At 42.9% G+C, this 27,272-nt stretch overlaps 1 protein-coding gene across 1 annotated transcript in view; it reads left to right on the top strand.

The window, feature by feature from the left end:
* Positions 1–23,348, top strand: part of cdh5 (cadherin 5) — a 63,101-nt gene extending 39,753 nt beyond the window's left edge. Inside the window, exons 12-15 of the mRNA XM_034079635.2 lie at positions 6,629–6,759; positions 7,609–7,723; positions 18,277–18,409; positions 20,905–23,348. Coding sequence (XP_033935526.1) covers positions 6,629–6,759; positions 7,609–7,723; positions 18,277–18,409; positions 20,905–21,295 — 770 coding nt within the window. The 3' untranslated portion in view covers positions 21,296–23,348. The remainder of the gene's footprint in view (positions 1–6,628; positions 6,760–7,608; positions 7,724–18,276; positions 18,410–20,904) is intronic.
* Positions 23,349–27,272: the final 3,924 nt, after the last annotated feature.

Raw genomic sequence — 27,272 nt, forward strand, 5'->3', positions numbered from 1 at the left:
TTACTCAAGTACAAGACCTGAGTACTTCTACTTTTACTCAAGTACAAGACCTGAGTACTTCTACTTTTACTCAAGTACAAGATCTGAGTTCTTCTACTTTTACTCAAATACAAGATCTGAGTACTTCTACTTTACTCAGTACAAGATCTGAGTTCTTCTACTTTTACTCAAGTACAAGATCTGAGTACTTCTACTTTTACTCAAGTACAAGATCAGAGTACTTCTACTTTACTCAAGTACAAGACCTGAATACTTCTACTTTTACTCAATTACAAGATCTGAGTTCTTCTACTTTACTCAATACAAGATCTGAGTACTTCTACTTTACTCAAGTACAAGACCTGAGTACTTCTACTTTTACTCAAGTACAAGACCTGAGTACTTCTACTTTTACTCAAGTACAAGACCTGAGTACTTCTACTTTTACTCAAGTACAAGATCTGAGTTCTTCTACTTTTACTCAAATACAAGATCTGAGTACTTCTACTTTTACTCAAGTACAAGATCTGAGTTCTTCTACTTTTACTCAAGTACAAGATCTGAGTACTTCTACTTTTACTCAAATACAAGATCTGAGTACTTCTACTTTTACTCAAGTACAAGACCTGAGTACTTCTACTTTTACTCAAGTACAAGACCTGAGTACTTCTACTTTTACTCAAGTACAAGATCTGAGTTCTTCTACTTTTACTCAAGTACAAGATCAGAGTACTTCTACTTTACTCAAGTACAAGATATGAATACTTTTACTCAAGTACAAGATCTGAGTACTTCTACTTTACTCAAGTACAAGGTCTGAGTACTTCTCGTTTTACTCAAGAACAAGATCTGAATACTTCTCCTTTTACTCAAGAACAAGATCAGAGTACTTCACGTTTTACTCAAGAACAAGATCAGAGTACTTCTACTTTACTCAAGTACAAGGTCTGAGTACTTCTCGTTTTACTCAAGAACAAGATCAGAGTACTTCACGTTTTACTCAAGAACAAGATCAGAGTACTTCTACTTTACTCAAGTACAAGGTCTGAGTACTTCTCGTTTTACTCAAGAACAAGATCAGAGTACTTCTGCTTTTACTCAAGTACAAGATCAGAGTACTTCTACTTTACTCAAGTACAAGACCTGAATACTTCTACTTTTACTCAAGTACAAGGTCTGAGTTCTTCTCCTTTTACTCAAGAACAAGATCAGAGTACTTCTACTTTTACTCAAGTACAAGATATGAATACTTCTACTACTAGATCTGAGTACTTCTTCCACCGCTGCAAAGGACACAAAGAGGATGCTGGATGTGCTATAAGTGCAGGATGTCAGTGTGAACATCTTTTCTCCCCTGAGCCCCCCCCCCCCGAACATCCTCTGACAGCACCTCCCCTCACAACACTTTCAGAAAAACACAGCGTACACACTCGCAAACATTCACGAGAGCGGCAAAGTGAAGGCTTTTAAAATATTCATCGACGACCAGCTCTTTAAAACTTGTAGAAAACAAGTGTGCTTTCAATACGCGACCCGGAAAGACACTCACACTCCGACAGGGAGTCGAGAAGCAAAGTGACAGTCGTCTGTGTTCAGAAGCATCCAAGATGCCGTGCATTAAAACCAGACGAGAGAGGAGGAGGAGGACGGAGAGACAAAGAGATGAAGAGAGACTGATGAGATGCAGGAGGAGCGAGTGGAGAGACAACAAGCGACATAGAGAGGACAGTGAGAGGAGTACATCCGGAGAGACGCATTCAAACAAAGACAAAGACGGAGACGAGGGATGAGATGAAGGCAGGACAGAAGCTGTTTTCATCTTTTATTCAGTTAGTTAAGGCTTCTTCTTCTTCTGTGTACACACACACACACACACACACACACACACACACACACACACACACACCTTCAGTGACTCACAGTGAGGTGGCGGGAGAAACAGTTTTCAGACATGTAGAGCTTTTATTAAATGGGTCAGTTTAATTACCTTCAGTTGAATATTGCAAACAGTTTGAGGACAGGATGAGAGAGAAGTAGTACAGGAGGCGTGTGGCGCAGTGGGTTGTCTGTAGGTGTTGGGATCAGGTTCAAACCCCACTGCAGTCAGCATGTCGTTGTGTCCCTGAGACACTTCACCCCAAAGTGCTCCTGTGGGGATTGCCCACAGTCTTGAGTGTGTAAGTCTCTTTGGATAAAAGCGTCTAACATGTATCATGTCATGTGATGTAAAAGTAACCACCTCAGCTGTGGGGTGAAAGAAAAACTAAAGAGGGAAGATAACGGTTACAATCTTCCCGACAATGACTACTCACTATTAAATAAGACTCTCTTGTACAGAAGAACTCTTGGATGTGTTAAAGTACTTTTAGCGGCCGTCTGAAATCCCTAAAGAGCTGCCAGCAACGACAGAGAAGAAACATCAACGCCCCAGAGAATAATTAGTGAAATTCAGGCGTGTATAGCAGCAACAGCGTCAGCGTGAAAAACAGGATTCACACAAGGTACACAATGAAGATAAAATAGAATAAAGTGATTTAGTAACTGTTGAAACGATAGAGTTCCTTTGCAGCCTAACGTCAGCTTTTTGCTTCTGGAGATTGCATATAAGTGTCCCGTGTCATGGCCGTTTCCACTGATCATGATTCCATTGTCGAGGTCGACTAGAATAGATTTATACCGTGCAATTTTGCAAACTCACATTGGTTTCGCATACAGCATCTCTGTAAAGTGTGTGTGTTCACTCTCTCCACTAAACGGCTCGTTGCAGCTCTCCCCCCTCCCTATGAGCACAGTGTGCTCCGATTGGTCGGGACTAGTCGGGACGTTGTGAATCGCGCTGAGCTCCGTGGAGGTGTGGTTTCCTTGTTTAGCGATACACAGCCAAGCTCACCCTGAGCACACACAAAGTCACAGCCGAAGTAAAAGCAATAAGTGTGGCTTGATATCGAGTAAGAAAAAGGATGATAAAGGCTGTGAGAATGGGTCTGCAGAGAGACTTTCCCAACGGTCTGTTATCAGCCTGCAGCCAGGGAGGAGAGATCAGCAGAGCTGCCTGCACTGAGTGTGAGGAAGTCCGCTGATTGGTCAATTTGGACCAATCAGCGGGGGCTTAACGTAACGGCTGCGCGGACGTAACGTAACGGCTCCACGGATTGGTCCATTTCGTTCCGGGGACGACATGACATCATGATGTCCCCGGAAGAATCAAATGGACAGTGACGTATCTCCAACGAGGCGTTTTGGGGAGGCATTTTCTGTTTTAGAGTTTTACTCTTGCTTTTCTTTTTAAAGACTGATTTTAAATGCCATTTTCTTAATGTCTTTCGTTTTTTGTAAAGCACTTTGAATTGCCTTGTGTTGAAAAGTGCTATATAAATAAACTTGCCTTGCCTTGTCTTGCCTTGCCTCGCCTCGCCTCGCCTCGCCTCGCCTTGCCTTGCCTCGCCTTGCCTCGCCTTGCCTTGCTCCCTACAGGGTGTACTTTGAGGGTTTTGACTCTGCAGACCGTTTACATGCATAAAAACCTTCATAACAACAAGGGGACGGGCAATAACCGGAAAAGCACGACATGTCACCTTTAAGATATCGTGAAGGTGGTGTTAATAGGTGGAGATCGTCCATCTGAACGTCCCTTGTGTTTGCCACAGATATATTTTCTGTAAGATTCCAGAATCCAATGGAAAACTCCAATTGGCTTTTTGTTGGAAGAACCCTACGAAAGCTCACAAACATCTTAAAAAGCACTAATTATTCTGTCGAACGATTATACTTAATACATAAAAAACCTTTCAGTCAACACAAATGTTCTTTCCAGGATCAAGAAGTTGTATAACCTCTCAAGAGTATGTCGGATCGGTGTGGTATGTTTGCCGTTTTGCACGAACAGACGTAGTTAAGTAGTTATTACTATTACTATTCTGAATGTTGTGATTATAGTCCTATTTAGAAATGATGTTGAGTGGCTAATTTATTTGTATGAATATGATTTAATTTGTGGGCTTAAAACACTTAAAATAGTGGAACTGTATTCAGGCAGATCATTCGACCCATTCATCCCAAACCCAGAGCTCCAGTTTGAGAAAGTAGTTTGTTTATTTAGTTAAAACAACAAAACTGAATCCTCAACAAACACGTTTACTAAAGTAATCATAATCAGGGAGGGGTGTGGCGCAGTGGATGGTGCGTTGGTGTTCGGAGCAGGTTCAAACCCCACTGCAGTCAGCCCATGGTGGAATCAGAGGTAATAATGTTGAAATGTTGAGCCAAGTTTTATACTCCTTCCTCAAGACCAATTTACTCTCCATTGTCTCCAAATGTCCGCAACATCCACACGTTTCTTATTTATACGTTCTCTTCAATCAGAAGCTGTATTGTGTGTTTCTTTCTGAGAGTGTAACGCAGCGAGTCGAGCTATGCCTGAGTGTTTGCGAGGGTCTTTTCCTGCCATTGTGTTTCTGAAATTCCTCCGGCGGTGGGATATTGTGGAAAAAGGCTCTCCCCGTCGTCTCAGCAGGAAACGCCTCTCTTCCGGGGATTTGAGTGATGGCTGTATTGTTGCTCAGGTCTGCAGACTCTCTGTTCAGCTCAACAGCTAGGGTGGTTCTGTGCCGTAGTGCTGTGCGTGTTCCTACGAATATAAAGCAACATGTTCTGCTTGTAACGTCTTTTCAAATTCAAGATGCAAAGGTTTTATTGTCGTATGCACAAAGCTACAGAAATGGCAATGGAATTCTTCTGACCTGAGCTCCTCCAACGATGCAACATATAGAATAAAATACAAAAGGAAGTAGTGAACAAAGTCTATATACTTTGCAAAATAAACCTCCATCTTCACGGGAAACCACTTGGTCACGTTGGTGGATATATCATATACGTTTTGGTTATAATAACAATGAAAGTGGAGAAGTTAAATGGCAAAGAAGTCTGTGACATTGGGAATTAATTGCCGGTGCTAATAGTAAACAAGATAAAGGTAAGACGTACTTTATTGATTCCAATTTGGGAAATGTTTGCGATGTAGCAGCATATCAAAGATAGATTCAATTTGAACAATATCTTAATTTCTGAAGTGTCATACAGTATGTCTGGAAGCCCAGGATAGACATCAGGGTCTATGCAGGAATCCTGAAGTCAATGGAAAACCTTCTTTAAGACCCTTTCCGTACATTTTAAGACCTCATCGCCACTTTGAGTTCTAACCGGTTACCTTGGCGACACACTTCACCTCACATTGACTATATACAGTATTGATTGTCCTTCCTCCTTATCTTCCAACCGTTTGGACGCAAACTTGCATTTCCCCATAACGATGTTGCTTAGCAACCGGCGTAAACGGACCTTCGCGCGCTATCAAGCAGAGCGTGCGATGTCCTGTTCAGATGACGTCAAACCCAACGGGATGCCATCAATGAACTCCACAGAATCTCACTACACACCTACGCCATGACTACACTCAGGCAGACTGTGGAACACAACCTCTCTGGACACTTTAGATACTTATTGACAACAAGCTACAAAATGTAACACCTTGGAAAATGCCCTTTAATACTTTTTAATAGCCTTAATTTTCGCTAATTTATCAACTTTTAATACTTTTTAAGACCCCGCGGACCCCCTGGATAAACATACAATCAAACACTGTTTTCAGAGGACTTTCATTCCCACGAATGACTCTTTATTTGAAGAGTGTATCGTTCATTGTTGACGACTTGTTTGATTGTTAGTTTCGTGTTTGGCTTGATGAGTGCTTTTGGGTGATCTGCACATCCGGACCTCCAGCTGAAGCAAACTTCACGTCTTCCTGTAGCGACTTGTATACCCACATTTCACCACAAGGCATTTAAATGAGGACATCTTTTCTATATCATCATAATATTCCCACCTTCAAAGAGATGGAGCTGATGCATGTATTTTCGAAGCGTTGACGCCAGGAAGAATAGCGAATATAGTGCTAATGGGAATACTGATGGAAAAATAAGGAGAAAAATTTGGGGTGAAATAAATAAATAAAGAAGTGTTTTACTGACAAATAAATTGGTTTCCTGAGTAAAAAATAGTGTTTTTGGGCCCACAAATACACCCTGACCTACAACAGAGGCGCATTTAATCTCTCTTTATGCTGTCTGGTTCACAAATATATGGAATACGATGTTCTGCTATTATGTTAAATACTGGAATTAAGTATAGTAGGTTTAGCCACGTCTCTTCCGGTGCCTCTTTGACCACATTTGATCCTTAACAGTGGGGACACATGTTCTATATTGTAATGCCCTTCTCCTCTGCAAAGGAGATGACAACATGCTGATGCAAGTTACAAAATGTTTGGCCTCATTTATGCCACGCTTTCAGATTTTTAAGGAACTGCCATTATGTATAATCCTATTTGTCTCCAATCCTAAATGCACCAAAGTGACAGATCTGTCAGCCTTCGTTATGCAACAACTCTCCTCTTGTTCTTATATCTTGTTTTATCTGCGGAACAGACGCTCGCTGTATAAATAGACTTTGAAAGACAGCGGGTGAACATTAGATCCGCTTTAGTTGAGACAAAGTGATGAGTCAGACAAATTAGACGTGGATTTCTGCTGAAAGAGGAAAGGTACATGGAAGGTGTTGTCATGAGTAACGCTCACCGTGTTTCTCTCTTCAGACAGCACAGCAGACATCATGGTGAAACAGGGGCCGTTCAACCTGGACGACCCCAAGGACTACAGCCTGGATGTGAGGATCAGTGACGGAGGAAGCCCCCTGCAGGCCAGCATCACCAAACTGGCAATAAAGGTCTCAAAGATTCAAAGATTCAAAGATTCAAAGGCATTGCATATCGACTTGCAATGCATGTGCTGACGTGTGAAAGCGCTTTGAGACCATTTGCCTTTTTCCAGCAATCTCTTGTTTTGTCACAATGTCTTCTTAAGATGTGCACACACTGCTTGAATACATGCATTTGAACAGAGATGGCTGCAGTACACACATGCTTTACCCAAGTAGAAGTACAGATACTCGTGTTTAAAAATACTCTGGTGAAAGTAGAAGTACTCACTAAACTTCTTTACTCAAGTCAAAGTAAAGAGGCTTTGAAGTGTACTTCAGTAAAAAGTACCCATAGCTAGCAGCTGCTTTAAAGAGTACCTGACCTCCCTTTATATCAATAGAACAATGATGTCATTGTTAGCTAATGAATGTTTCCATGCTGAACAACGGCAACATGACAACGTTTCCATTGGTCCCTCTTCTTTAGAGAAGACCAGGAAGTGATGGATACACGGATCGTGTTCCAACCAATAGGCACGCAGTGACTCTAAAGAATAATGACCACTCACCAACACACATTCAGACTAAAGGAACCAGCTGTTTGGGAAATGAGAGAAGTAGAAAGTACAGGTATTTGAGTTCAACATGTGAGAAGTAGAAAGTACAGGTATTTGTGTTCAACATGTAAGAAGTAGAAAGTACAGGTATTTGTGATCAACATGTAAGAAGTCAAAGTAAAAAGTCGTCAGAAAGTAGTAGTAGTGGAGTAAAGTACTGATACCAGAACAATGTACTTAACGAAGTATTTGTACTCTCCACTACTTCCCACCTCTGCATTTGAATATTGTACTGACTGAGTGATTGTTTCCTGTGTAGTCGTGTCGCTGTGACGCCAGGAGGATTCCTACGCAGTGCAAAGCCAGCGCTCGCAGCATGGGAGTCAGTGTTCACGCCCTGATAGCCATTCTGCTCTGCATACTCACCATACTGGGTACGTTTCTCTATATTTCTTGCTTTCCTTTCGTATTGGTTTGATGAAAACACTCATTGCTCAACACTACTCAGAGATGATCTTTAAAAGAGTACATATTAAGTTCATTTTAGTGTCTCTACTTTAAAGAGTCCTCTCCTGCTGATGTTCAGGTGTATATCAGTATGTAGTGTCTCTACTTTAAAGAGTCCTCTCCTGCTGATGTTCAGGTGTATATCAGTATGTAGTGTCTCTACTTTAAAGAGTCCTCTCCTGCTGATGTTCAGGTGTATATCAGTATGTAGTGTCTCTACTTTAAAGAGTCCTCTCCTGCTGATGTTCAGGTGTATATCAGTATGTAGTGTCTCTACTTTAAAGAGTCCTCTCCTGCTGCTGTTCAGGTGTATATCAGTATGTAGTGTCTCTACTTTAAAGAGTCCTCTCCTGCTGATGTTCAGGTGTATATCAGTGTGTAGTGTCTCTACTTTAAAGAGTCCTCTCCTGCTGATGTTCAGGTGTATATCAGTATGTAGTGTCTCTACTTTAAAGAGTCCTCTCCTGCTGATGTTCAGTGTATATCAGTATGTAGTGTCTCTACTTTAAAGAGTCCTCTCCTGCTGATGTTCAGGTGTATATCAGTATGTAGTGTCTCTACATGTCTCCATGCTTTAATGTTCAAAAAGCTCTTTATGTGTCTCATACTGTCTGTGCTGCAGCACCTCTTTTCACCCTCTGTCTGAAACCAGAGTCCAGTCTGCTCTGATTGGTTAGCTGGCCTGCTCTGTTGTGATTGGTCAACCACTTAGAGATGTCACGACCCTTAGCCTATCACGTACAATGTGTTGGAGCGCGAGCCAATAGGAGCGTGAGTGTTACATAGTGGGAAACAAAGGAGTTTTTACAGTCCTTGTTTCCTTTTCTATGAGTTATCCTTGATTCCTCCACATTATACAACAACATGGGTGTATGGGAGAGAACACAGGCATTTGAGTCCTTGCAGACCATTTACATGCACACAAATATAAACACACTACAGTGAAGGGAAAACCTCAGAAAGAAATAGGGGTGTTCATCATGAGGGAGATAACCCCTTCTTCCTGCTATATTTCTTACTTTCTTTCACAATTAAATGAACATGTGATGCATTCAAACCCTCGACTAACGACCTCACACATTTGAAATGAAGCGTATCGCTGCCAGGGAAAGCTGTCTGTGTTTTGCTATCCTCCGAGTTGTGGTGTCTTGTGGTTCATAAACGCCTGCAGGTGAACTCGCCACATCTCCCCCAGGCTTGCTCTCTTCCATTCTTGATGTGAAAGTTTTCCTGCTGTAATCCTTTTCTAAGAACGCTCAGTTTCTATTTGTATCTGAAGCATCTTCTCCAAAAACTTCTCAGAGGACGCTTCCGCCATATTCCCAGCTGCTGCTCGATCACGCCGGGCTCTCTTTAGAGACAAATGGGGTGGTGGCGAAGTCGATAGGGACTTGGCTTGGCAACTGGAAGGTCACCAGTTCAAGTCCCGGCAAGACCAAGTGCTACCGAGGTGTCCCTGAGCAAGGCACCGTTCCCCACATTGCTCCCCGGGCGCCGTTCAAAATGGCAGCCCACTGCTCCTAACACGAGGATGAGTCATTAAAGTAAACGGGGATTAATAAAGTTTATCAAATCAAAATGTGGGAAAGGGGAACTTTTAAAATGGTAGTCTGTTCACAGGTGTTGAAAAAATCTTTTTGTGACTTCTTTAAAAGAGACTTGAGGCATTTTAGTGGCAACTAGCATAACACCAAATCTACAAATGACCTGTCCAAGGTTGAGTTGCATTGTGGGTAATTAAGGTGCAAGAATAATTGCGTATGAAAGAGTTTCGATTTAACAAACTAAAGCCTGAGGGCGGAAGGTATCCTCGGGCACTAATAGAAATCAAATCTGCACTGATGCAACCTGTTACCCCGAGGACATCTTTGAATACTCACTCCTGCTTTGATTTAGGATCGTTTAAATGTGTTGCAATAAGAAGTTAAGAGAGGAGAGAGGAAACGCAACGAGCTGCCCCCAATTCTTCTTTAAGACCCAACAGATCATCTGACTCCAAAACTTGGGGGAATAAAACATTTAGCGTGAACTATTTTGACCTGGAAGTAGAAAAGCATGAGGGACTGGGCTCTTTAAAGTAGAGACACTACATACTGATATACACCTGAACATCAGCAGGAGAGGACTCTTTAAAGTAGAGACACTACATACTGATATACACCTGAACATCAGCAGGAGAGGACTCTTTAAAGTAGAGACACTACATACTGATATACACCTGAACATCAGCAGGAGAAGACTCTTTAAAGTAGAGACACTACATACTGATATACACCTGAACATCAGCAGGAGAGGACTCTTTAAAGTAGAGACACTACATACTGATATACACCTGAACATCAGCAGGAGAGGACTCTTTAAAGTAGAGACACTACACACTGATATACACCTGAACATCAGCAGGAGAGGACTCTTTAAAGTAGAGACACTACATACTGATATACACCTGAACATCAGCAGGAGAGAACTCTTTAAAGTAGAGACACTACATACTGATATACACCTGAACATCAGCAGGAGAGGACTCTTTAAAGTAGAGACACTACATACTGATATACACCTGAACATCAGCAGGAGAGGACTCTTTAAAGTAGAGACACTACATACTGATATAGACCTGAACATCAGCAGGAGAGGACTCTTTAAAGTAGAGACACTACATACTGATATACACCTGAACATCAGCAAGAGAGGACTCTTTAAAGTAGATACACTACATACTGATATACACCTGAACATCAGCAGGAGAGGACTCTTTAAAGTAGAGACACCACATACTGATATACACCTGAACATCAGCAGGAGAGGACTCTTTAAAGTAGAGACACTACATACTGATATACAGCTGAACATCAGCAGGAGAGGACTCTTTAAAGTAGAGACACTACATACTGATATACACCTGAACATCAGCAGGAGAGGACTCTTTAAAGTAGAGACACTACATACTGATATACACCTGAACATCAGCAGGAGAGGACTCTTTAAAGTAGAGACACTACATACTGATATACACCTGAACATCAGCAGGAGAGGACTCTTTAAAGTAGAGACACTACACACTGATATACACCTGAACATCAGCAGGAGAGGACTCTTTAAAGTAGAGACACTACATACTGATATACACCTGAACATCAGCAGGAGAGGACTCTTTAAAGTAGAGACACTACATACTGATATACACCTGAACATCAGCAGGAGAGGACTCTTTAAAGTAGAGACACTACACACTGATATACACCTGAACATCAGCAGGAGAGGACTCTTTAAAGTAGAGACACTACATACTGATATACACCTGAACATCAGCAGGAGAGAACTCTTTAAAGTAGAGACACTACATACTGATATACACCTGAACATCAGCAGGAGAGGACTCTTTAAAGTAGAGACACTACATACTGATATACACCTGAACATCAGCAGGAGAGGACTCTTTAAAGTAGAGACACTACATACTGATATAGACCTGAACATCAGCAGGAGAGGACTCTTTAAAGTAGAGACACTACATACTGATATACACCTGAACATCAGCAAGAGAGGACTCTTTAAAGTAGATACACTACATACTGATATACACCTGAACATCAGCAGGAGAGGACTCTTTAAAGTAGAGACACCACATACTGATATACACCTGAACATCAGCAGGAGAGGACTCTTTAAAGTAGAGACACTACATACTGATATACAGCTGAACATCAGCAGGAGAGGACTCTTTAAAGTAGAGACACTACATACTGATATACACCTGAACATCAGCAGGAGAGGACTCTTTAAAGTAGAGACACTACATACTGATATACACCTGAACATCAGCAGGAGAGGACTCTTTAAAGTAGAGACACTACATACTGATATACACCTGAGCATCAGCAGGAGAGGACTCTTTAAAGTAGAGACACTACATACTGATATACACCTGAATATCAGCAGGAGAGGACTCTTTAAAGTAGAGACACTACATACTGATATACACCTGAACATCAGCAGGAGAGGACTCTTTAAAGTAGAGACACTACATACTGATATACACCTGAACATCAGCAGGAGAGGACTCTTTAAAGTAGAGACACTACTGATATACACCTGAACATCAGCAGGAGAGGACTCTTTAAAGTAGAGACACTACATACTGATATACACCTGAGCATCAGCAGGAGAGGACTCTTTAAAGTAGAGACACTACATACTGATATACACCTGAGCATCAGCAGGAGAGGACTCTTTAAAGTAGAGACACTACATACTGATATACACCTGAACATCAGCAGGAGAGGACTCTTTAAAGTAGAGACACTACATACTGATATACACCTGAACATCAGCAGGAGAGGACTCTTTAAAGTAGAGACACTACATACTGATATACACCTGAACATCAGCAGGAGAGGACTCTTTAAAGTAGAGACACTACATACTGATATACAGCTGAACATCAGCAGGAGAGGACTCTTTAAAGTAGAGACACTACATACTGATAAACACCTGAACATCAGCAGGAGAGGACTCTTTAAAGTAGAGACACTACATACTGATATACACCTGAACATCAGCAGGAGAGGACTCTTTAAAGTAGAGACACTACATACTGATATACATCTGAACATCAGCAGGAGAGGACTCTTTAAAGTAGAGACACTACATACTGATATACACCTGAGCATCAGCTGGAGAGGACTCTTTAAAGTTAACAAATCTAAGTCAGAATAAAACAAAAAGAGAGAAAGATAATAAGTTACGGGTTTTAAATGTGTATTTGTGAAATGTTCACATTTGAATTAGTAACAGAAAGCAGAGAAGACACGTTCTTAGAGAAATTGTTCATACATGGAGTTCTTGGTTGGTAATAGTTAATACATTTTAAACCCTCGGAGACTTTTCTCATGGAGATGGCATCAATGATGGATGCTAAACTGAGTGTTTGGGGCACAGATGTACGTTCCCTGGCTCCCTGATAAATAAGATCTGTTTTGTTGCGGAGCTTTCCCCCCCCCCCCTCCATGTGTTGTTGGTTTTTATGAATAATGCAGCGACGGATGTGGAAATAATGCCCGCGGTCTTGAGCTCAATATTCTCTTTGATACCTTCGCCCCCTGTTCCTCTTTTCTGGGGGAAAAGAGACACTTGTCATGTTGGATGAGAGATAGTTGGCCAAACAAGAGGGATGTGGGATGAGGAAGAAAGGCAAAAAACTTTAAAGATATAAGACGGACGGAGGCAGAGTGACAGATTGGAGAAAAGACGTATCGCTAGACTTCGATATGTGAGGTGGAAAAGGGTGAGAAAGGCAGACGGGGGATGAGTGACGGGGCGAGACAGAAAGAGGGTGGAGAAGAGGGGAATTGTGGGAAAAGCAGCAGCAGCAGAAGAATAGGAGTGGTAATGAGGAGAGTTTATCAGGTCTTTAGGTGCCGTCTGCTTATCAAACAGCGCCGCAACCTATTAACTATTAATACACTCCTTCACTATCGCGCCTGTCCCCTCCTTCATCTCTCTCTCCCTCTGGGTCTCTGCCTCTCTCTTTATCAAACACCCCCCCCCCCCAGATTAACTATTTAATGAAACTTGCCATTATCTGCCAGGACCCAAAGCAATTTACCGCGCTCCCCATTCACGCTTTTTTCTCACAAGATGTCGGGGTTGACACGCGAGAAAAAAGACGTCTCTAAGTCTGATATCTCCAGAGCTTATTAAACTGCGGAGCATGTGTTGTAAAAGATTAATCTGTTGGTTTCCCAGGCAAACTTAAATTAGTCCCGCTCACCCTCGACTAAAAGGCATGGCTGATGCGGCCGTCCGCAGAGAGAGAAAGTGGTTCATATCGGGACCGAGCTCCAGGCCTAATCTAATGTCACCCTTCGTCTCCTCCTCCTCATCGTCGCTCCTCATCCCCTCCCAAAGTCTCCGTATTGGTTTCCTTTCATTCTTTTGTCTTCCTTTCTCCTGCTTCCTTGTCCTCATTCCCTCCTCTCTATGGGCACTGGAATTCAGGGAGTAAGCAAGAAGAGGCAAAACTTTTCTCTGTCTGTTTTACTCCGATTTCTTATCGTCTTGACGTCAGAGTAGAATAGAATCGTTTAATGCATGCGATGAGATAAATGAATGCTTCTCCCTTTCAAGGGTGCCATCAAAACAAAAAACATCACGACGTAAGACCACAAATACACGCAGCATACACACTTAGGTATACAAATACAATCTATAATGTAATAAATAATAATAGTAGGTATGTATTTATAATAATAATAATTAAATCAAATGATTCCGATCATTTGATTTTGACAATCTGCCGATACCGATTTTTCCCGATCCGATCTTTATGCAATGCATTAAGAGAAAGAAAAGGTAACGGATAACGGCTCTAATCCAACGCGGTGAATTCAGCTATCTTGGCTGTTATTCTTTTGGCCTTTTCTCTGTTCTGGGGCAGTTTCTCTTTCCTTTTGAAAGCCTCTGAAAGTGTCGGTTGTTTCAGTGCCGTGACCCGAGTGGCCGCTGTGTACTCGCCGTGTTGTTGTTTGTTTCTCAGGTGGCGTATTAGATTGGTCGTGTTGAACGTAGCTCTGTTCTTTCCACCACGCGGAACCTCCGCCTTGCAAACATTGCATCTGGCTGTTACACTGCCTTCGCTTTCAATTTTATAATACTTCCAAACTCCTGACATTTTCTCTGTCCCGAGTCACCAGCTGAACGAAGCCTCTCGTTAGCGTTCTGCTACTATTAGACACTGCGCCCACTCTGTTGCCAGCTTTGAGAGGAATAAGCAACCAGGTCTGAAAACAAGCCCAACAGAAGCAGCACATACATGATGTTGAGTCATTTTAAACCAAAGCTAAGTCCTCAGGATGACTTTAAGACGTGAACATTGACATTTTTGTTTTGTAACATTAAATAAAATAATAAAAATATTTTATAAATAAAAATAATAATTCCCGATCCCCGATTTTTTTTCTCCAGATTGCGATCTTTTGAAAATCACGTGATCGGGACATCTCTAGATTCACCTGTTCAGCCTGCCGCAGGGCAGCAGGCTGAACAGGTGAAAGCCGGGGTGTGAGCTGTCCTTGATAATGTCGTTGGCTCTTCTGAGGCAGCGGGAGGTGTCCATCAGGGAGGGGAGGGGGCAGCCGGTGAGCCTCGTCCTGTCGGCCTCGGTGCAGCTGGCGTGCCCCGCTGTGAGGCAGTGTGTCAGCAGGCTCTCGTGGTAGAGCGGGAGAAGGTCAGCAGCAGCTTAGTGGCCAAGGTGTTCTTCCTGAGCACCCTCAGGAAGAAGTGCAGACGCTGCTGGGCCTTCTTTACGACAGCTGTGGTGTTGTCCTTCCGGGGAAGGTTGTTGGTGATGAGGACGCCGAGGAACTTGAAGGAGTGGACTCTCTCCACACACTCACCGTTAATGTGGAGGGGAGCGCGGTCGGTAGTATTCCTCCAGAAGGCTACGATGATCTCTTTGGGGTTCAGTGCCGCGTTGTTCACCGAACCCCACGCCGAGAGCTTCAAGTTAAGACGAAAGAAATGCAACACGTGCAAAGATACTCTTTAAACCACGTCTTCATATTACCCGTGGAATCTAGTGCTCAAAGTGTTTTGTGTTCGTTGACCTTCGATTTCTTTTTAACAACGTTCTTTATTATGAGAACGAATGCTGGCGTATAATGGCAAGGGTGTGCACGTGATGTCATGGCAAGGGTGTGCACGTGATGTCATGGCAAGGGTGTGCACGTGGAACTAAATTCCCAAACGTCCGTCTGTCAGGCAGGTTCGCTTCTGACTTTATAATTATAATTACTGTAAACGTCTTCTTCCCACATATACTGCTCACATGCACCGAGAGCTTCAAAGCATCCTCATTCAACATACCTTTACAAAACAGAAACGGCTTCTCAGATTTGACCCTGCTTTGTTTAGGGTTTGGCTTGAGGAGTCTTAGCGGTTCAGATCTCTGCCGACCCGTCAGAGGTCCTTCCTCTGCAGACTTCTTGTCTACTTCCATGTTTGCTCATGACGGAAGAGAGGCAAACAATTCCTGCAGCTTCAACAAAAACAAAGCCTTTCTTATCCTCGCATTCTTCCTCTTTTCTCTCTTTTGCAATTCCATATTTCCTCATCACTCGTTCCCTTTCCTTCCTCATCTTGTTGAACTCCACTTGTATTTACTTCCTGTTTGTTATGCTCTCCTCTCGTTCTCTTTCTCTCGGTCTCTGGTTGAGTCATCTAAAGTTTGCATGCTCCAGGCGAACGCCTCAAACACCGTCAACCATCCACTGCTAATTTCCCCTCGCTTCCTTCTCCCTGTTTCCTACCTTCCCTCCTTAGCGCTCCACTTTCCTCCCTTTGTGTCTTGCCCCCATTCTCTTTGCTGTTAAGGTTTGCCTGGCCTAATTCTTAAAGTGTTGATTTCTTCAATTTGCACCAATAGCTATGAATGTCTTGAAAATGCATCAACATGTGTCCCCTCTTCTCCATGTCTCTTCTACATCAACATGTGTCCCCTCTTCTTCATGTCTCTTCTACATCAACATGTGTCCCCTCTTCTCCATGTCTCCTCTACATCAACATGTGTCCCCTCTTCTCCATGTCTCTTCTACATCAACATGTGTCCCCTCTTCTTCATGTCTCTTCTACATCAACATGTGTCCCCTCTTCTTCATGTCTCCTCTACATCAACATGTGTCCCCTCTTCTCCATGTCTCTTCTACATCAACATGTGTCCCCTCTTCTCCATGTCTCCTCTACATCAACATGTGTCCCCTCTTCTTCATGTCTCTTCTACATCAACATGTGTCCCCTCTTCTTCATGTCTCCTCTACATCAACATGTGTCCCCTCTTCTTCATGTCTCCTCTACATCAACATGTGTCCCCTCTTCTTCATGTCTCCTCTACATCAACATGTGTCCCCTCTTCTTCATGTCTAATCTACATCAACATGTGTCCCCTCTTCTCCATGTCTCTTCTACATCAACATGTGTCCCCTCTTCTTCATGTCTCTTCTACATCAACATGTGTCCCCTGTTCTTCATGTCTCCTCTACATCAACATGTGTCCCCTCTTCTTCATGTCTCTTCTACATCAACATGTGTCCCCTCTTCTTCATGTCTCTTCTACATCAACATGTGTCCCCTCTTCTTCGTGTCTCTTCTACATCAACATGTGTCCCCTCTTCTTCATGTCTCTTCTACATCAACATGTGTCCCCTCTTCTCCATGTCTCTTCTACATCAACATGTGTCCCCTCTTCTTCATGTCTCTTCTACATCAACATGTGTCCCCTCTTCTCCATGTCTCTTCTACATCAACATGTGTCCCCTCTTCTTCATGTCTCTTCTACATCAACATGTGTCCCCTCTTCTCCATGTCTCTTCTACATCAACATGTGTCCCCTCTGTGGAAAGAGACTCTGAAAGTCTCAGGAACAAAGATTTTCTCTCTTTTTGATCCATTTCTATAAAAACCTGTCTGAAAATGAGCTGATCAGATTTTGCTCACTTTATGATGTCATAGCGATGTGTTGTCTTGTGTAACCATTAGCCAATCAGCAACCAAGATACACCCCCCCCCCCCCCCTTATCACCTGAATCTCCTCCTAGAGCACCATTGACTTATTTTTAACCAAACATCTCTCAGAGGGGCGTGGGGAGTGGCTCCTTATTTTCATCCAAAGGCCCGGACACATCGGGACGATTTTCGGCGTCGATAGATGTCGATAGATGTCGATAGATGTCAGGCCGTCGATGAGCGTCCTGTCGCCCTACTCAGATTGTTGTTTCCCGCACCGTCGTGTCTTTTCGGCCGTTCCGACACCTTCCACCGCCGATTCAACATGTTGAATCAGGAGGCCGTCGGCCAAAGAGATCACTCTGATTGGCTGTTCAGCTAGCGAATCAGTGCATGAGAAGCGAAACGGAAGTGAGGGACCCAAACAAACTATTAAGAAGGAAAATCTGAGATTTCATTTAACTCCAGCTCTCGACTCAGGTTCGGGAAAGCCCTGTGAGCTTCTCGCTGTCGAGGGAACATGGAGCGCTATTTGTTGTTTGTTTATATCACGCAGTCTGTTCTTCTTCTCTCGGTTATCACGCAGTCTGTCTTCCGGTTGTTGCCTCTTTTGAATGACGAATACACACTACCGCCGCCTGCTGGTAGGGAGAGTTATTGCCACTCACGCATGCGCAGTTCGTACGTGCTACTTGGCCGTCGGCTGAAGTCTTTGCGGTGTGTTCCAGTGCGACTGTGGGCCAAGACGTCGGGTCCGTCGGGACGTGTTCTTTGGTGTCAGTTTGGTGTGTCTGGGCCTTAAAGTAACAGACAGAGAATCGGCACTTTTGAAACAGGGCTGAAACAGAGGGGATGCTGCAATGATCCGTTTGGTGTTTCAGCCAATCAGAGACATGCTCTGTATATATAGACCTATAATAAAGTGAAGAACAGTATAATAGGGGACCTTTAAATAAACAAAATGTCCGCTGTTTTCCAGTCATCGTGATCCTGTTTGTGATGAGGAAGCGTTACCAGAAGGACTCTCTGGTCAGTATGAAGAACAGCGGGGAGATTCACGAGCAGCTCGTCACCTACGATGAAGAGGGAGGAGGAGAGATGGACACTAATGGGTAAGTCAATAAAACAAAATATATAAGAAAAAACACTTTTATTATTGTTGTGTAATTATTATAAGAAATATATCTAGAAATAAAACAATAAAGGGATTTTCTTCTACATTACATTTGATATCTTTTTAGTTTTTATATTGATATTTTGCTTATATGATTATATAATTAATTTGAAATTATTATTATAATAGAATTATTATTTATTGTTATATTCTTTTATTTTTAATATTATTATTAGTAGTTAATAGTTCTTTATATTAATGTTCTTATTTGATTTAGCGCTATTATTTATATCTTTTCACAAACGCATATATTAACCCTCTCTGATATACAATATTTATATCATTTTGCTTAATCTGTCAATTTGATGACCCAGTTTGCGAAAAAGAAATGATTAAAGTTTAATCTCATCTGAATCTAATCCTATCCATATTCAAACAGTACTAACACCACATAATCCCTACACACCATCATAATAACGCCAGCATACTGTTTGTGACGACCCGATCCGCAGTGCACATGTGCGAAATGGTCCGCAATATTGGACAACTCCATACGGCAACTCAAATAGGACACTTGACACAGTGGCGTTTGGCAAAGCAGAAAAAGGAAACTCAAAAAACCAAGAGAGATGAGTTATTGTTATTACAACGGGACTTCAATATTATTTAACAACTCTTTTTATTGGGTCCTTTTGAGAAATGGATTTACAGTCATGTTAGACAGCTATCATACTGAAGACATTTTTACTGTGAATCAGGGGCGGACTGGGACTAAAAATCAGCCCGGGACTCTCGACCGGCCCACTTCGGTACCGCCGGCCCACCTCGGTACTGCAAGTAGATACCGCTAGTAAATTGTCGACGGGGGGGGTGCTAGTGACTTATCCGACCGGCCCACTTCAGTACTGGCCCATCGGGGATTCGTCCCGAGCGTCCCGATGGCCAGTCCGCCACTGCTATGAATGTATGCAATATGTACGGCATTCATAATGTATATCTAATTACATTAACTGTGAATGTCTTTCATTTTATTTCAAATAAAATAAAATTACATACTACAAAAAAATCTCGGGCATCCGTTTAAGTTTTAAAACTGCGCAATGCATATTGGGCAGCCGTCTGTGTCAAGTGTCCTATTTGGGTTGCCGTATGGAGTTGTCCAATATGACGGACCATCTTGCACATGCGCACTGCGGATCGGGTAGGGATGCGGATCGGGTAGGGATGCGGATCAGGTACAGTAGGGATGCGGATCGGGTAGGGATGCGGATCGGGTAGGGATGCGGATCGGGTAGGGATTGCGGATCGGGTAGGGATGCGGATCGGGTAGGGATGCGGATCGGGTAGGGATGCGGATCGGGTAGGGATGCGGATCAGGTACAGTAGGGATGCGGATCGGGTAGGGATGCGGATCGTGTAGGGATGCGGATCGGGTAGGGATGCGGATCGGGTAGGGATGCGGATCGGGTAGGGATGCGGATCGGGTAGGGATGCGGATCGGGTAGGGATGTGGATCGGGTAGTCACACTGTTTGCTGTCAAAGGACATGAAGGCAAAGTGGTGGACACAAGCAAAGTGTAAAAGACAAGCAGCATCAATTATTATTGAAATGTATGCTCCTATAATATGAAATATGTGCTCTGTTGGATGCTTTCTGAATAACGTATGTTTTAAAATAATAAAATATCACTTCCTTATGTGAAATTAGATTGAATACAATCATCTTAGTGTATGGACTTTCCCCTATTTTTCACTGATTATTTGGCTTTTAATGTCATATTAAGGACTAAAGTATGTGTTTCCCAACAGGCAAGACATGGTTAATTTGACTACAACTCAAGCCCAGTCTGCTCTGATTGGTTAGCTGGCCGGCTCTGTTGTGATTGGTCAACCGCTTAGCGATGTCCCGCCTCTTACCCTATCACATACACGTTGGGATGTCACTATGTTACAGAAGTAAACAAATACGATACGATAATACTTTAATGATCAAGTCTGAAATTTGACTTGCAGCAGCTCCATGTGGAACATCAACAGACAAATGTCAAGACACAATACATGAAAAAAAACAAAAAAACATTTGACATCTCAATCACTGAGAGAAGACATGCTCAAAGACCCTCGATCACAAATGCTATCAGGATGTTACTGGTGTGGCGTGGAGTGATACTGAGCAGTATGTGTATGCAAGCCTGCATCTAGAAGTATGTATGTACCATGGCTGAAGACCTGTTGGGTAAATAAAGTTGTCTCATAGAAAGGTCTACGGATACCTTATTACACTCCATGACATGCGGTCAATTATACAGCATAAAGGATTATTACAGGGGGGGAGTGTGTGGGAGAGAAACTCCCTCTGGAGGAAACACATGGATTGTAACCTTTGCAGACCATTGACATGCACTAAAACCTATAAAACACTACAGGAAAGGGAAAACCCCCCCAAAAAGCACGATAGGCCCCTCTCTAACAATGGTTCCTCTCTCTTTTCAGCTACGATGTCTCGATCCTCTCTTCCGCCTGTCACGATGGTTCCCTGCTCCGCCACCCGGACCACCAGCACCCCTCCCTCTACGCCATGGTGCAGAAGCCCGCCCCCCACCACCACCTCGCTCCACCCACAGCGTGTAAGGGCGACATGGCGGTGATGATCGAGGTGAAGAAAGACGAGGCGGATCACGACAGGGACGGCTTTCCGTACGACACGCTGCACGTCTACGGATACGAGGGTCCCGAGTCTTTAGCCGAAAGCCTGAGCTCTTTGGGAACTTCCTCCACCGGATCCAACCTGGATTACGACTTCCTGAACGACTGGGGTCCGAGGTTCAGGACCCTCGCCGAGCTGTACGGCGTGGACGGACCTGAATACTACCATCAATACTAGATAGAGACTTCTAGTGGATCAGAATATGCCAAAATGCACACACGAAACGAGTGGTGCAGGGATGACATATTTTTTAAGTTAACATCGCAAGGGAGCTCCATCTACTAAGCGCAATCAGATTTTTTTATGAGATTTGGAAATATAAATGCATTCACGTTGTGTTCAGTAGGATATCGCCACGTTTTGAGACCACTTTTAAGATTTTTAAAGCGTAAATGCAATCTCCAGAGGTAAACAGCGAAACAAAAAGGGAACAAGAAGCTAACAAGAAGCTAACAAGAAGCTAACAAGAAGCTAACAAGAAGCTAACGTACGCTAGCTACAGCACGGTCAAATTACTTCACGTCAACACTAATTAAGCACTCAGCTAAAGGTGGCTAATATTCAGCTTGATCACGTTTATTAGTCTTATTTAGACCTAATTTCTGGCTTCGAACCAAAAACAAGTAAAACAAAAACTTTGACTTCGAGATGAGGCAACAGGAAGTGGTAAAATGCTGACTCATTCCCTGCTTTAAGGGCACATTCCTGCACCACTCTATAGCCAAAAGCATGCAAGGAAACACACATTCACACACTAATAGAAGCAGGCTTTGACGCTGTACGAGAGCTTCAATTTCTTTGTTTTTTTGGAGATCTCTTTCTTCTTCTTTTTCGAGTTTGACATTTGCCTCCTCCTTCAAAGAGATCACACGCCATGAGAGAAAGTGAGAAGTTACTGCTTCACACGTGTGCAGGAGGATTGATCGATGGTGACAGCGTGAGATGTTCACCCTGAGGAGGATGATGTTTTTTGTATTGTGTTGTGAAGTTTCTGCACCATAACCCTTTTATTCCACCTGAGAAGACCCTAGTCTATTCGGATGAAGCTCCAGAGCGAGCTAACGTTGGATAATTGACGGGTTGATCGGGTCACTGCTGGCCGGAGATTTATTTCTCAGTTATACCGATTATTTGTTGTCATTTCGCATTTAATTAATGTCTTAGTTCCTTTGTGCATAACCATTTCGCATCCCCTTTTGACTGGATTGCAGGTAAATGTTTGGGTCTGTTCCTTCTATGCACCTTTATCTATCTACATATACCAATGATGCATATTTCTCTCTACATTTGGACAACTTAAAATGGACACATGACTTATTTTTACCAAAAAACTCTGCATTAAAACCACGCAGTCTTCACTCAACCCTCCCGTTGTCTTCGGGTCAAATCTGACCGATTTACTACTTTCATCAATCATTACTTTTTTGTTTTACATTCGATTGCATCAAGGCTTCATGACATCCTTCACAGGAGACATTTGAACATATAAAATGGCTGATCACCACTTTCATTGAGTTTTGGATGATAAAACACACACACCCCCTCCCCCCCACACACACACACACAGAACAATGACACATTTCCCGCTCTTTTGTGCCCCTCCCCCACATGGATCACACCTGGCACACGCGATACATGTTCAGTGTCTATTCTTTGTATATGTACTGCAGTTCTTCATGTGTGCCAGTAGTCTGATTCAATATGTACAGTTTGAAAGGGTGTTAAATGAAATGTGGTGATGATTAATGGTTTTTGTGTTAATGTGATAGCAGTTAAAACAGGACCGGTCAAATCTGACTAAGAACACCAAAGTAAGGGGGAACGAAGACAACAGGAGGGTTAAGCATTATTCTATATATTAACCCTTGTGCATCCCTTTAAAAAAAAATGTAATCTCAGAGGACAAAAATATCTCAAAAACTGCAGAAAAATATCATATATTTATTATATTTTCCACATTTACTGAGTTAAACATTTTAACCATGTTCATTCCTGATTATAGGCCATTGATTTCCATTCAAATTCACAATTGTAGGACTTTTGAAGCCAGTTTGTTTTAATATTAACGTCGTTTTTCAAGATCACGAAACCGGAAATATGTCACATGGGGTAAATGTAGGTCAATAAGCACACATCACATATTGACATCTGAATCAATGGAAGTTTAAAACATATCCCTTTCCATCAAATTGAGGATGCAAAATGATCAAATAAAAAAATAATCAAACCAGCTCCTTGTTGGTTTTGCCATAATATACCCGTCTTGTCTTCGGTGTTGACGGCCTGTAATCTCTTCAATCTTTGATGTTTTTTTTATATCTGACAAAAGGGTCATGAACACGGTGAGAACGAGGTGATTTGACTTTTGATCTGATTTGACTTGTAAATACGAACCGCCTGAGGGGTTTATTGTTGGAGGTGAAACGTTTCCACAAGAGTTTAAAAACTCAAAGAGGTTTCGAGTGTTTGATCACAGCAGGGGGGCCGGTTGTGTGTGTGTGCTTTTTTCTGATAAAGAAACCAAATCTTCACGGAGAGTTATCAGTCTGTGATGTCCAGTGGGTTATTTGTGATATTCCCTCTTCCCACTACATTTCTCTTGAAGCAATATCGCAGCATTCTTGACGTTAAGGTGTGACGAGTTGTAAGACAAAGTTCCTGAATTGGACCGCTGTTCTAAAGTAGAAACCTTATGACTGACTATAATAGGAATGTTTGGGGTTATTTTCCCAGTCAATCTAAGAGGAGGAAACCATCAGAAAGACAGACTGAGAGGAAATGGCTCCACTGCTGCTGCTCAGACAGAATTACAGCGTGGTCCCGGGGTTTTATTTGACAGAACCTATCATCACGGTTTATTGTTCAAATGAAATGCCAACTCTCTGAGGCCTACTGGAACAAAAGTCATTCGGAAAAACTCCGGAAACACGGAGTGTCAGGAGCTTCTGAGGTGGCTTCAATAGCTTTAACCTCTCGTCCTTTTTGGCTACTGTCCGGACAAAAACTCTACAAAAAACATGCCAATCTTTAGAGGATTTTAGCACTTTTTATAGAAAAACGTTGATTATCATTCAAACACTACTCTGTCTTCATGTAGCTCGTCCAATATTACAATAAGACTCACTTATAATGGCTTAGGGATTCGTCAAAAACGACTTTATTTAGTTATTATTAGGGTAGTTTCTACACTTTTACAGCAGCAATGTGGTATAAACTATACAGTTATCCATGAAAGACACTCCTTGGACCCATACGTATCCTCTAATGCATTTTGTTGTTGTAAAATGTAAATCTTCCAATGAGATTAAACGGAAAAAAGTCACAACAATTATATTTCAGAAGCTGGAAGCAAGAAAATGTCGGGCATTATGTCCGAAAAGCAATGCAGACGCTGAATTAATTAACAAAATAGTTTTGAATTATATGTTTTAATCACTTATTGGTTTGAGCTTTATCGTGGCTTTTCTCTTACATTACATCTTAAGGTTATCAGATACAATTGAACGCTTGTTTTCCAAGGCAAGGCAGTAGAGCAGAACAATACCAAGGGACATGTTGACTGAATTCATCATTTATAAAAGGTCATAAAGGAAAAGGGTCACTTATTGTTAGTGCTTACACCTTTAAATCACTGTAAAATGGCACCTATTTCAATTAAAACAGTCCATTTGTCAATTTAAATACATTGTTCTTCAAAAGACACAGCCATGTATCCTCAAGACATGTCGAGTGAATAGCAGTTTAGAGAATAACGTTTATTTATTCTCCCGTTTACTCTGTTTTGTTTGGACTTGAACTTGTTTTCTTTTAAAACTCCGGCCTCCTTGGACGGCCATTTGACGGACACAATAGCTGGAAGCCCTTTAAAATGTTTTCCTGTGGGGGTTTTCATACACATACTTTAGAGCAGCTCACTCTCAGTCTGTCTCTCTCCCTGTTTGCCTCCCCCATTATCTTTCCCTCTCTAATCAGCTGAAATCCAAACAGTGGACTTGACTTCCTGTCCATCTGGAGTTAAGCCCCGCCCCTTCCTGTCCATGTTATCTCTCCAACACATTGTGCTCACTTCCTGTTTAGCGCAGCCCTGGGAAACAACATTAGTTAGAGAGGAAAAAGGGGGCTAAGAAATCCAGAAAGACAAGATGGAGATGGAGAGAACAATGTGCTGAGAAGTGATGAGATCTCCAGATGAGCAGAAACACTTCAGAGTGTGTGTGTGTGTGTGTGTGTGTGTGTGTGTGTGTGTGTGTGTGTGTGTGTGTGTGTGTGTGTGTGTGTGTGTGTGTGTGTGTGTGTGTGTGTGTGTGTGTGTGTGTGGTGTGTGTGTGTGTGTGTGTGTGGTGTGTGTGTGTGTGTGTGATGAAACACCGACACACACACACACTTAGATGGTGTCAACATCCTGGCATCTTTATGAGTTAAGACAACAATAGAGATTACCCACATTCATAACACTTTACTGGCTCCATTTGGAAGAAAAACAAAAAAAACTTGCCTCTGGTTAAGCCTCTTTTGTCATTGTTCAGGGACGTGGGACGTCAGTCAGAGTTGGGGGGTGCGGGGGGGGGGTGCTAGTAGCATCTCGCAGCGCCGAAACTGTGACGCGCTGAGGGGGGGTGCTAGTGGAGCCTCGCAGCGGAGATACTGTGACGCGCTGGGGGGGGGGGGGGTGCTAGTAGCATCTCGCAGCGCCGAAACTGTGACGCGCTTGGGGGGGGTGCTAGTGGGGCCTCGCAGCGGAGAAACTGACGTGCTGGGGGGGGTGCTAGTAGCGTCTCGCAGCGCCGAAACTGTGACGCGGTGGGGGGGGGGTGCTAGTGGGGCCTCGCAGCGGAGAAACTGACGCGCTGGGGGGGGGTGCTAGTGGGGCCTCGCAGCGGAGAAACTGACGCGCTGGGGGGGGGGTGCTCGTGGAGCATCGCAACGGACAAACTGTGACATGCTTACACTGTAGGTGCGCCACGCTGGGGGTTGCGGGTGCTAGTGGAGCCTCGCAGATGGGGGTGCTGCAGCCACCTCAGCACCCCCCCTTCCCGCGTCCATGTCATTGTTATACTTTAAAAAGTTTGCACTGATGGTTACATTTCAAGTGTTTTGTAAGAATAAAATCAAAGGCCCCTTGGAGAATCCAAATATATTTCCAATATCCAATCAAACATGTTTTTTATATGCCTCGTTTTACATTCATTTAATGATTTTTCTGGCGGCTATCTTTGTTTGGGTTGAAGAAAGAGACTCCCCTCGTGAATCTTCACTGTACACTGGAGGAAATGTTATTTTGTTCTGTCATTTTCTTGTATTGTTGTTTTATTTCTATGTGTAATCATCTTATTTTCAGCCTTTATTTGAGCGTATGTGAGTGTTTTCGAAATCATCCCCTCCATTATCCAATTTATATCCAATTTCCTAACAGCAATAAGTGTTGCATGTACTTAGGGGGAGAAAACCCGAGGCATTTTTAGATATGGATGGGAGAAAAAAAACGTCGCCAATTATGGCCAGCAGTGTTTTCCACTTTTACTACTTTTCAAAATTCATAACTACATACATTAAAGCATCCAAAAAAATACAATATTTATCATTACAGTGATACGGTCGGACAGGATGGGACATTGATGTCAGACTGCCATACACATGTATATGGATTTGATTGCAAAACATCACTGCATTCATGAGGATCTGCTGACCCCACCATGTATCAGTGATTTAGTTGTTTAAAATCCTAAAAAAGTGCAATTTTTATTTCTAATTTCTGGACAGCAGTGGTTCTGTGAGAGCGTCTGTATCAAAAATACTCTGGGTGCAGAGAGTGAAACCAAATCGCTCAGGTTGGGACCCATGTACTGATCATGATTCCATTGTTGAGGTCGACTAGAATAGATTTATATTGTTCAATGTTCCAAACTCACATTGGTTTCTCACAGCATCTCTGTATAGTCTGTGTATTCACTCTCCGTCCTAAACGGCTGGTTGGAGCTCCTGACCCCCCCCCCCTCCCTGTGAGCCCAGTGGCCGTCTGCGAGACAGCAAAACCCAGCCCGAAACCCAGCCCGAACACACACACACCTGGCCTGGCTGGGAGTTTGTGTGTGTGCTCACACACCGACTCACAGCCTCGCCGCGTCCAGCCGTCTCAGGAAGGAGAAATCGGCAG

Source organism: Pseudochaenichthys georgianus, unplaced genomic scaffold (assembly GCF_902827115.2).
Source record: "Pseudochaenichthys georgianus unplaced genomic scaffold, fPseGeo1.2 scaffold_672_arrow_ctg1, whole genome shotgun sequence".
NCBI classification, from domain to species: Eukaryota; Metazoa; Chordata; class Actinopteri; order Perciformes; family Channichthyidae; genus Pseudochaenichthys; species Pseudochaenichthys georgianus.